Source organism: Carettochelys insculpta, chromosome 11 (genome assembly GCF_033958435.1).
Source record: "Carettochelys insculpta isolate YL-2023 chromosome 11, ASM3395843v1, whole genome shotgun sequence".
Classification (NCBI taxonomy): domain Eukaryota; kingdom Metazoa; phylum Chordata; order Testudines; family Carettochelyidae; genus Carettochelys; species Carettochelys insculpta.
In genome coordinates, this window is record NC_134147.1 from 33,274,424 (window position 1) to 33,287,379 (window position 12,956).

Sequence of the window (12,956 nt, forward strand, 5' to 3'; positions counted from 1 at the left end):
AAGATGTACCTGTGATATTGTGTGTACTGCAACATATGCCTTGACAACCCACCTAGCTAGTTTACTATAGCTGAATTATGATTCTTTTAAGGCTAAATATGTTCAAGGCATTTTTTCTTCTTGCAGTGCTGCCGTTTCCTCTGCATTATTTCATAGTATTCACAAGTGTCCCCTCAGCATCAGCAAACTGAAATACAGACCTGTTTTCATATGATAAACATTGCCACATTTAACAGTTTTATTGAGTAATTACATTAATTCTAATGTGAGTAATTTGGCACACATGGTAGGTCAAGATATTGCATTCAAATGAGTATTGAGCTGGCCAGATTTCTGAGTCTAAAATCCAGGATTAGGCATTTCAAGCAGCGGAGAGGAGAGAAAGTTTAAATATTGCATATGGCATATGCGTGAGTGAGGTCACTACAGGGGTGGAGGAGATTTAAAAAAAATCTTCAAGGAACAGTGGGAGGCAGGATGTACTTGCAGGACCTCTTAGTGGGAGGTATGATGACATTCTTGTAATCAGAACTCTACTGGCTACAGGTTGTCTGCAACTTACAGCGTTTTTCAGTGGAATATTGGCCAATCCATTTCAAATTAGACATCTGCTCATTTCATCTTTGCCTAGCTAGCTATGAAATCCAGCCAGAACGTTCACTAAATTGTGATTTATGTTCAGGGAAGAGCCGTTTTAGGTGTTAGAAAACAATCACACCATAAGGAGATTTGGTGATTAAACCACCTTCCCCCAGCCTTTGAAAAATCTGTAATTATTAGCAAGGGGGTTTTGCGGCAAAAAGTTACAAAGGTATTTACTTGTTTGTTTTTTGGTCAGATTCTAATGTCACAGGCAGTGATATAAATCCAGGATAACTCAAAGGAAATGAGAGAAAGTGTTCCATATTTACCCTGACTATAACAGCGCTCAGAACCTGGCCCTGTGAATATGCAGAACAAAACAATAGGTCTTTAGAATAATGCTCCAATCCTAAGAAAAGATGTCCTGCAAATGCACTTCTGTCTATAAAAAGATGTGCGGGAACACAACTTCCAGGGAGTGGTAGTACCAAAATGTCATCACCTCTCTCCCCTTCCCCCAGGAAAAGAGACAGAACAGCATCCAAGTCCAACTCCAGCCCTGCTTTTGCAAACATTTCTGCTAGATAGAAGTTTGAAATCAAAGATAACATGAAGAAAAGCTGAAGCAACCAGGCCTAAGAAAAATTCCCAGAGAATCCTGGACACTTCATAAAACTGGCTTTGTAAGTACCTGATGAGAAGAAGAAAAGCATATGCAGAGCACTCAAAAGGCCTCTTGAATGTTACGCCTTAAGCCTTATTTTGTTTGTTTAGACAGCTCATGCAGGTGTGTTTCAGAAGAATGAAAGCTCTCTTTAACATAAGGAGAGAAGATTTAATAACTGGATGTAAAATGTAACCTAGAGTTATCAAAAGTACCAAGGGTTAAACAACCTGTATTTTCTCCTTGTTAGGATAAACTGAATATATATCATCCTTGCCATACTCTCATGAAAATTAATACCAACATCTATTTTCTCCTCCTTTACCTGCGGAAGGGAGGGGGAAGTGGAAAGTGAAGATGTGAGAGGGAAAACAACCAAATATGCTACTTATTTATGATAACCCTCCCACACACAAAAAAAGGAAAAGTTATTCCATGGAGCCATCACTATGGTGTCTGAGAGCCTCATGCCGTGTGAAGTAGAGTAGTACCATTTATCCAATTTTACAGAAGGGAAACCGGAATACACTGAGAGAATCATCCACAAAAGTAAGCCTATGAGGCCAACTATGGGATTTGGCAATTTCTCTTGGGGTAGAGTTAACAGCAGCCAGCAGTCTGGTCCTTTTGTCTAGAAAACTCCTAGCTGCTTTTGAAGCTGCAAAAGTTAACTTGTTCTTGAAAAGGTGCACAGAGGACTGAAAAACAATGATAATTCTTGGAGGTATTTGACATGTGGAACAAATGTCAGATAGAATCAAAGTTATTCTAGCAACCTCATCCATTACTACAACACACTCTGCCTAAGGACAGGAGAAAAGTGTTTTGTATGGAAACTCTGAGCACAACTGACACAGAATGACAAAGGAACCATTAATTTCTGATTTCCGTTATAATAGGTCAGGATGAGTAGTTTATATTAAGTAGTATTTAGGTGATAAAATATTGATGTTTTGGCTGAAAAGAATTGTAAATTACAAGTTAGTAAGGCACTGTATTTTAAATAAAACATAAGAGCATGAGAGAGGTTCATAAAACACATTACATCTCATAACAAGTACAAAATTTAAGAGGATGTATAATATTGTGCAAAGTATGCCCCATCAATGATGTGGATGCATTGGAGCGGGTTCAGCGGATGGTGGAATCAATGGAAATGATTAAAGGGCTGGAGCACATGACCTATGAGGAGACGCTGAGAGATCTGAGCTTATTTAATTTGCAGAAAAGACTGAGAAGCAATTAGATAGCAGCCCTCAGCTTCCTGAAAGGGGGCTCTAAAGAGGATGGAGAGAGACTGTTCACAGTGGTGACAGATAGCAGAGCAAGGAGCAATGGTCTGAAGCAACAGAGGGAGAGGTGTAGGCTGGATGTTGGGAAAACGTATTTCACCAAGGAGGGTGGTGAAGCACTGGAATGAGTCATTGAGACAGGGGGTGGAATCTCCATCCCCAGAAGTTTTTAAGTCCTGGTTTGACATAGTCATGGCTGGGATGATTTAATTAGAGGTGATCCTGCTTTATATAGGCAGGGGGCTGGACTCAATGATCTCCTGAGGTACCTTCCAGCCCTAGAATTCTATGATTCTATGATTTCTAATGTTACTTACAGGTGTTTCTTGGTTAAGACTGTGAGGAAAGTGAGGAAAAAATATACTAGATTTTTACTTCTCAGAACTACAATATTTCCAACTGTCTATACCTCTCATCACCATAGCATTTGAGTGTTCCACAATCAACAATGACTCATCTGAACAACCCTCCTCTGAAATGCAGATATGCTAGCCCTATTCTACAGCTCAAGGGACAGGTGATTTTTTTGGTTGTTTAGTTATTTGTTTTCATTCTGGATTTTAACTTATAATGAAAAATCCGTTAAAAAACTAAAGGCTCTGATGCTACAAATGAATGAAGTTTTCCTTTGCAAAAGGAAATAACTGTTGTATTAATTATTTTATACAATATTTTATATAGGCAATGTCAAGAATAACTGGGAAACATCTGATTGCCTTAGCCTTTAGCAGCATTTCATTGTGAGAGCGCTGCTTCAGTGGTATGTGCATAGCAACAGCCCCACAGGAATCAGAGCCACTCAAAAAATCCCACCAAAATCCATTTAATTCACCAAATTGGAGACTCTTGGAACAATTTGCAATTCTAAAGAGGAAATCCTTAAGTTTTCCAGCAGCTGTGAAAATTACTGAGTGAATTACTGGGAAAAAAGCCAGTGTCCCAGATAGTGGCTAGAGAGCTCTGATGAGTAAAATAAAATAAAATAAATTGCGCAGCCATCAGAAGTAAGTACAACGCAGGACAAGTAAGGGCCCTGGGTGAGAACAAACTACATACAACACAACAAAAGAAGCTGTGTAAAAACATTAAGCACAGTCCCCTACACTAGATCTTTATTGGTGACCAAAGGCAATCGAATAACAGTATGCTGGTGAAAACAAAAAAAACAGTCAAGTAGCACTTTAAAGACTAGCAAAATAGTTTATTAGGTGAGCTTTTGTGTCCCATGAAAGCTCACCTAATAAACTATTTTGCTAGTCTTTAAAGTGCTACTTGACTGCTTTTTGTTTTGATAGTGCATAGACTAGCACAGCTCCCTCTCTGTTACTATTCAGTATACTGATGAACGTGGACAAGTGAAGAGTAAACTGGACTCACGTTGAGCTGCAGGTCATCAGTCCACTGGCCAACCAGGTGGTAGCCTGGAGTGGTGGTGTTGGTTGTGTGGTACTGAAAGATGTCATAGCGCCCTGGTGCATCACCGTTTTTATTAAACATCACGGGAGTGCCAGCGCTGCCTGAGGAAGGAAGCAAAACAGCCAAAGCTTTACAATGCTCATTTTATTTGTCATGTCTACAAGCTTTAGACTGGCATCAGAGCTCAAGCAGAGGCCATCCATCATCACTACAGTTTAAATGGATGCTTTAGGACATAGTGCCATAATCCTATCCCTCTTTCTGTGATTAATTATCATGACTCATACCCGCGAGCCGAAAAGCAAAAGTAAAGAAAAACTACATGAGCCTTGCTTCATATCAAGAAATATCAGACATGCTTCCCTCCCCACCACCTCCCTACTCCTGAGGGAGTTCTTTAGTGAACAGTTGTCCTGTGAATGGAGCCTCTAAATGGTATTTCTGCTCCCCTCCTGAAAATGTGCCATCTGCTTCTGAGAGATACTGCCATCAGAAGACAGCCCTGGTTCAGTGAATCTTGACTGGCATCCAGAAATAGCTTCCTCCTCCACAATATGTTCTTATTCCAGTAATCAGCATGCAGTAGGGATGGAGCAGAACTGAGGACATCATAGGAAAACTATTCTTAATCTCTCCTAGTATGCTGAATCTTGGTCACAGATATCTGCCAGGAGGTAGATTAGTCACAAACAGTATAGGACCAGATTCTGGACTGGTTCTTGTGAAGCATGCTAAGTAGAGTGATGTGAGGAAGACAATGAAGTGGTAGCAACAGAGCTAAGGATCTCAGACTTAACTTGCCTGGAAGCGTCAAGGCCCTGAGTGCAACACACTCAACAATGATTCAAGCTACTAAAGTAGCTGAGTGCATGCCCCTAGTGCAGCTTGCTTGGATGTGTCATACATGCAGACTACCTATCCACATATCCCAAATGGGCTCATGGGAACAATCCTTTCAGGGTTGTGGGGATTAGGAATGGGTTTTGGAAGTGCTTTTTTTGTGTTGGTACTTGGCGACACTGAGTACCAGCACCTAGGCAGCCCCAACTATGGAGTTAGCTGGGGAAGAGGGTGGGAAGCCAGCTGAGTATTGGCTCCGCTTTTAAAGCAAAGCAAAACAAAACAAAACAAAAAACAAAAAGGCACTGTGTGTTAGTGTAGCCTCTCTCTAGCCTAGGCTTCCTAACATGTGCCTCTGGAGCCTTTCCCCTATCTGGGTGCTTTTTATGAGGTGGTGTTTCACAGCACCTAATTCTCTTAGCACATCCAAACAAAACAGGTTAGAATAAGAGAGCAAAATAAACACACTGCTTTTATGACAGAGAGACACTGAGATCTGATAGCTAATTATTACATTAGAGCTGCTATTGCAAAAAGAATTCATACCAGAAAATTTGCAGCTCAATTAACACTGCAAGGCTGGAGGGCTACTTCTGAAATGAATGCACAAAGACACTTAGTATTTTCAGATACTGTTAAGTGAAAATGTCAAGGACTACATGTGTTTCAAGATATATTAAAATACATTTCTGTGAGGTAGAGAGATATTGTGTCAAGATAGACAATCGTTGGTATATCTATCTTCAAACTTTTCTCTTATTATGTTGCCTGGGGAGAAAGGTGTTAAAAAAACTCTTTGGTCGTAGCACTGATCTTTTAAGTTTATAGTTTTCTTCATGACTTCTTTTCTTCTCTGAGTTTCAGTGAGTAAAAGGGGGTTTGAAGGAGTGAATTTGCATTGTTTCCAATTTTTTTCTTGGTATTTTTTTTCTTGTCTACACTGCTGTCTCTCTGAGATCAGATGCTGATTAAGTTCAAAGAGAGGTACAGAAAATCTTTCACAGAAATCTCTTGCTCTGACTTCTTTTGAGTACTAAGCAGATATTTAACTCTCATTTTACAGATTCATGTGGCTGAAATACCTTTTCAATGTGAACAGATTATATAAGTGAATAAAGGTGATAATTCCTAGATTCCTTCTGAAAGCAAAAATGGTAAACGGGATTTAATTAATCATGACTTTTGAAAGAGTTTATATGATTAGCCAAGATACGTATTGTTGCAGCTGACATAATATAATTCAGAGCACAACAGACCAATCTAGACTGCTGCAAATTAATACCAATATATGTTGATTTATCCCTGTGTCCCAATCAAATAAATGACTGTCACACACATACACACACACACACAATGGGTGTTTCTACATACTAGGGCTCAGACGTTCACAAGATGCAGTTTAGGGTGATCAGATGTGCTGGTTTTATAGGGACAGTCAAAATCTTCAAGGCTTTGTCTTATAAAGGCACCTATTACCTGTCTACTCTCCATCCCAATTTTTCACATGTGCTATCTGGTCATCCTATGTACACCTTCACTACCTGAGGATCTGTCCTCGAAATTGGACAGTAATACAGATCATGTATACTACTCCCAAACATACAACTGCATACATAAAACTGTAGACTTCTCCCACCCAAAGACACACTTCTGAACAGATGAAGAATAAACTGGTTGTATTTCTATAACAGTTAAGATTATAAATTGCCTTACGAGTACTTTGTTATTTTGCATGTGCAGACTACTATGCTCTCTTGTTATCACATAGAATCTACAAATGATAAAGGCCAAATGACAGCTGCTGCATTAAGAATTTCTTGGGGGAAAAAGAGGTTAGCTAAACATAAGTGGAAAGATTGCCTGCCTGCATCTGGCAGTCATGATGGTGGATCACTTTCTACTGAGAAAGTCTATTGCCCCAAGAAGGCACTACAAAAGAGACGTGCCTTTATATGTGTAAACACTTAACTGGATCAAGTGCCAGCAGCTAATACTTAAGAATATGAAGGGCTATTTCTGGGTTTTGTAAGATCAATACAACTTCTTGTAGTGTACTGCAAATGGCTTCCTTCATGCAGCTTTTTAATGCAGTTCTTAAAGATCACAGCTGCTCCACAGGAGAAGTAACTGCTGCTGATGCTCTGGGACTGTGAACACACTGCTTTTCAAGAAAGCTTGAGTATGTGATTATCTCTAAGCATGCGCCCATGGGCTTTTTTGAATCTGGTTCTGGAGGCTTGTTCCCGGCCTCTGCATGTATAATTCTTTCATACATACTCTAAGAAGTTCACTCACATTATCTAGTTCTCTAACTAGAATCATCATGTGTTATACTCTAACTGAAGTGCAACACAGTAATTTTAAATGTGATTCTATATTAATACTGATGCACCATTAGTATTCATGTATATTAACAATTCTTAATGGATTAGTGGCATAGTTAATATTTGCTGCTTTTCCAAGGCTTGTCCTCATTCATGAATTTAAACTTACTTCATCTGGAAATCTACCCACACCTCAGAAGGAAGTGAAGAGGCTTTTGGGTGGGGGGAGCTGTTCTGTGTAAGGAATGGTACATAGCTATGATAATCTCAGGACATATATAGATCAAGCAGAGGATTTCTAAGTTGCCTATATTTTTTCAAGATGGAGTAACAGGACTATACCTGCCAATGGGGGTGGTGAAAGGTGATGCACAGGGGCAGGTGCGCTGGCGCCTGACAATTCAAAGGGGCCCGGGGCTCCCCCTGCCAGCTGCTACTGCAGCAGTAGCAGCACCTGGAACCTCAGGCCATTTAAATTGCTGCCAGAGCTCTGTCCTGCATGGTCTGTATGGCTCTTAGTGCTTATGTGGGGTGGGAGGAGTGTGCTACGCTCAAGGCAGCATGGAGGGCTGGCTGCCCTGGCTCTATCCCTTCAACCGAGGCCCAACCCTTTCAGGATCATATAGCTGGTCCCGCACTTTGCCCAGGGGCCCACAAAGGCCATCAGCTCCCCTGAACTGGACTATCAACCAAAAGGTTTATCGAATAAGTACAAATCCTATCGTCCTTACTCAGTCTTTGGTCACAGTGTGGGTCTGACAAAGGCTCACATCCCCCTGTCTGAGCTGACTTGTTTTTTCCTTTTTTGATAAGTACTATTGATAATGGGCCATTTCCACCTTGCTGAATAGCCCTTGTCAGCTCTGGCCCTCCCTCTTATTAGGACCCCACTCTTTAAATATCCCTCTGAAACCACCCCCCTACTCAAGCATCTGATGAAGCGGGTCTTCTGTTAACTATCTATTAGTCTATAAGGTGCCACAAGACTTCTTGTTGTTCTCAAAGCTACAGACTAACACGGCTACCTCTCTGATACTTGTCACCATTTGATTGTGAGGGTATAACTCTTTCATGTGCCTGTTTTAAAGCTGCTGTGGCATTTTATTCTGTGCTCTATTTAGTTATGCGGACTCTAAGAAACAATGAGAAGTGGCACTAGAAAACCTGCAGGCTAAAGGATATGCTATTAATATTTTCATAACTGGTGCTATTTATTATTTCCATTCTTCTTATAACAGGGAGGGGGGAGATTTTGCATGAAGATTCAGACTGATTTTTTTTTCATTAAGAACTGTAATACTATACAACCCCACCAGACAACTTAGAAGCCTAGTAAATACTCTTCCCTGGTGCTGTCTGCCTTTCAGTGGTGCTATAAAATATTAATCCATCTGTTCCCACCGAACAAGTAACACATTCACTAAATACAGCACATGATGCCCCTTTCACATGAAAAATTTCCCAGAAAATTATTGGATTTTTCAGGATTTGTGTCTCTTAATCACCACAAAAATCTCATCAGAAAGAAAAGTGCAATCGGAGAAGGGTTAGAGTCTTGTTAAGTATGACAAGCTAAGATGTCTTTTTATGACTCACTCACAGTCACTGCATTTCAGAAGAGCAGCTGGTGGTTCATATAAAAAGAATCCATCTTTTTCCAGGTCATTGTGCAGGGGAGGGAGAAACTCAGGTATTTTGCATCATGAGTTTAATATTTGGAATCTTAGTACACCCAGACATTTTAAAAATTATTCTCAATATTGTGAAGCAACATTGGAATGCATATTGAGCTCCTACTACAAATCCACAGTCTCTATTCATTAAAATATTGCTTGAGCTCTTTCTTTATGAACGTCATGGTCTTTGTAAGGGAGAAAAAATCCCTGAAGCATGCACAGGCAAGATGATTTCAGCTGCCTAGTTACAAGGAGATCGGTTTGCATACCTATATACAAAATAGGATTGGATCACGAGATCATAGGCTTAAAATACATGGGAATGGGCTGCACATATTTTTCTTTCACAGTATCAGGAGAAAGTATTCATGGTGTGCTATTGTCTGTTCTCATTACAAGTCTCATAACAAGGAAATACCAACAATTCTAAGGTTGACAACCTTCTAATGGCACAAGAGTGAAAACCTTTGGCCCACACCTTGCCTGGCTCTTGTCAGAAGACCCATTCTCCTTCCATCCTTTCCTGAGGCCCTGCCCCCTCACTCCAGCCCCTCTCCCACTCACTTTCATCAGACTGGGGCAGAGGGTTGTGGTGTGGGGGGTGAGGTCTCTGGGATAGGGCTGGGATGAGGAGTTTGTGATGCAGGGGGAGCTCTGGGCTAGGGCTCAAGGTGAGGGAAGAGGCTTGGGGCTGAGATGGAGGCTTGAGAAGAAGTGCAGTGTCCAGGTGGCACTTTCTTTGAAGCTGCCGCAGGTAATGTATGGCAAGTCCCTGTGACTCCTACGTAGGGGACCATGGAGGCTCCACATGATGCCTGGGTCTGCAGATGTGCCCCCGCAACTCCAATTGGTCAGAGTTTCCAGACAATGGAAGTTGTGGAGGCAGAGCTCAGGGTGGAGGACAGCATGTGGATCCTCCCTGGCCTCCTGTGAGCCTAGTAGCCACAGGGATCTCTTTCCATAGCCTTGGCAATGAGCCTCAGATATGGCTGAACCCCTTGCAGCTACAAGACAAAAGTCTGTTCCAGAAATGGCCACACTGTGGCTCTTTTATCTTGAAAGCACTACTCCCAGAACCCCCTCCCCGCTCCACTAACACACACACACACACACACACATTCTCTACCTACCAGACTTGGGAGTGGAGAAAGCTCAGGGCCTCTGCCTTGCAGCAAGGTGGTCTGACAAGGGAGTTTGTCCATTGGGGAGCAAGATCTTGGAGCTTCTACCCAGTAGTGTGGAGGGTTTTTGAGCTTCAGCCCTGCGGAGTGCACCTGCCAACACCGGAAGCTTCAGCAGGAACAGGGCTGAAGCCCCAGGACCCAGCTTCCAGTAGATGTGCCCTGACACTCAGAATTCTGAAGATTCTCTTATGTGACTTGCAGGGCCAGTACATTTGGCCAACCCTGGTATATGCAATTATTCTAAATCAATGGCCAAGAGGAAAAATAAGCTCTGAATATGAATGACACATTTTAAAAACACCTAATATATCCAGTAACATAATCTAGGACCAGCCTATTTGGCTAAGCGAAGAAAATTATTCACTTTATTTTAAAATTCTGCTACCTTCTTGAAGTTCCCAGGTTGTTTATGGGTTGTATAAAAGCAATGCCAGATGGCTTATGGGACTAATCACAAGAAAAAGAAAACTTGTTCAAAATAAAACTTAAAACAACAAAAAGGTGAAGACGTTGAAATAATGATATAGTTGAGAAAACCAAAAGCCAGTTTTGCCATTCGATGGATGGGATGAATGGCAGACTTCATGAAATACATTATCATCTCAGTTCTTTTAAAACAATAGGATGACCATTGAACTGCTCTACTCTCCGAGAACCTCCTTTGGAAGAGAGATATATAAATGATCTGCTACAGAATTCTAGGATGGCCAAATAAGTAAAATTTAAACAAATACCATATTTCTCAGAACATACTGACAGAGCAACTGTCAGTTGTTTGTGTTCTTTTTACAGAAACAGAAAGATCTGGAAAATCTGACCAACTCAGTTTACTGGGCCAGTGGTATTTGGCTTCTAGCAGTAGCTAGCACCAGGTATTTCCAAAGAAGAGAGGTAAAAAATAAAAATCTCTTCCATATCTTTCAACACTCTGTGCCAATTATGCAGTGCTTTATTGGAGAAAAAGAAATCCTTCCTAACCTGTACAGTGACAAAGTTAAGCCATGAAGTACAAGATTTATCTTCCTCATCTCAGTCTCTGAGTCCCTTCTCTGTTTATTAGATTGTAAATTCCTAGGAACAGGGAAAATGGTCAAAATTTCAAGCCTTATGAGCCTAAAGTTATGCTCTTTTAACCATAGAAAGGTGCCTTAATAAAACCCTGATCCAACAAAACAGTTTAGCTTGTGTAAAAACTTTCAGTTTGCAAGTGGTGCAGTTAGGATCACAAAACTGACTTTCAGAGGTGCCGAGTATCTGTGACTACCCTCAAAACTTCAACAAGAGCTATACATATAGGTTTTGAACACAAACAACACCGATTAAGCAGTTTTTAAAGGCCTCCTGTTAACAAGGTAGCTGACAGACTTACCAGGCTTCTAGGCCAGATGGCACAGAGCCCAACTCCACACTCACAGAAGGAGCAGAACCTCATGTAGGAGGGGCAAAGCTGTGGGTAGCATGGCTGGAAGTTCAATGTGCCCCTCCCCGAGCCCTTACTGCCACTCAGAGTATGCCAAGCCACACTTCAAGAGCAATTTAAAGGGCAGTAGTGGCAGCAGTGGCTGGGAGCCCTTGGCCCTTTTGAATTGTCAGGGTCCAGGTTAATTGCCCTCTTTTGTTGCTCCCCCCCTCCATGAGCAGGCCTGCCTGGTACATATTTTGGCAAAGTTTATAATGAGAAAATAATGTTAGCTCACTTGCAATACTAACCTGTCACTCTTCATTTGTCCTGGCTTTGGAGGAGGGCTCCTCATGTATGTTAATGAAGCAAATGACCTTTAAACAACATTTTCCAAAGTGGGGAAATCCTGCTGTAGTATTTAGGGCCAGATTCTTAGACACAAGTGCAAGTAAGTACATACTAAAGCCTATCTTGTGCTGGGAGGAAGGGATGATGTTAGAGGTACCAATGTCTGTATAGGTATCAGCAGAAGCACCTTTATTTGGAGGATGAATCACAGGCAGGTGAGGCAATGCAGCAAAGCAAATTAAATTCAACTCATACACATCTACAGCTGCCCTTTGTGCTGCATATTCACTATAAGCCTCCTGCAGGTATGGGACTTGCAGCAACCTTCACCCCAAAGGACTTAGCAGGTCTAAGTCACTAGGTGTGAAACCTGAAAGTAAATCTGCCCCTCACACTCTGAACTGTTGTCCTAGTATCAAAGGGGTAGCCATGTTAGTCTATATCTCCAAAAACAACAAGAAGTATTGTGGCACCTTAAGGATTAACAGATTAACATAAGAACATAAGAATGGCCATACTGGGTCAGACCAAAGGTCCATCCAGCCCAGCATCCCATCTGCCGACGGTGGCCAATGCCAGGTGCCCCAGAGAAGGAGAACAGAAGACAATGATCAAGTGATTTATCTCCTGCCATCCATCTCCTGCCCTTGTTCTGAAGGCTAGGGCACCATACTTTATCCCTGGCTAATAGCCATTTATGGACCTAACCTGCAAAAATTTATCAAGCTCTTTTTTAAACCCTAATAGAGTCCTGGCCTTCACAGCCTCCTCGGGCAAGGAGTTCCACAGGTTGACTGTGCGCTGTGTGAAGAAAAATTTCCTTTTATTAGTTTTGAACCTACTACCCATCAATTTCATTTGGTGTCCCCTAGTTCTTGTATTATGGGAAAAGGTAAATAATTTTTCTATATTTACTTTCTCCACACCATTCATGATTTTATATACCTCTATCATATCGCCCCTCAATCGCCTCTTTTCCAAACTGAAAAGTCCCAGTCTCTCTAGCCTCTCCCCATATGGGACCCGTTCCAAGCCCCTAATCATCTTAGTCGTCTTTTTCTGAACCTTTTCTAATGCCAATATATCTTTTTTGAGGTGAGGAGACCACATCTGCACACAGTACTCAAGATGTGGGCGTACCATAGTTTTATATAGGGGAAGTATGATATCTTTTGTCTTATTATCGATCCCTTTTTTAATAATTCCTAACATCCTATTTGCCTTACTA

General features: G+C 41.4%; 1 protein-coding gene across 2 annotated transcripts in view; it reads right to left on the bottom strand.

The window, feature by feature from the left end:
• Positions 1 to 12,956, bottom strand: part of GRM7 (glutamate metabotropic receptor 7) — a 534,523-nt gene that overhangs the window by 180,447 nt on the left and 341,120 nt on the right. For both annotated transcript variants that reach the window (XM_075005038.1, XM_075005037.1), the window contains exon 7: positions 3,916 to 4,055. In XM_075005038.1, the coding sequence (XP_074861139.1) occupies positions 3,916 to 4,055 (140 nt within the window). The remainder of the gene's footprint in view (positions 1 to 3,915; positions 4,056 to 12,956) is intronic.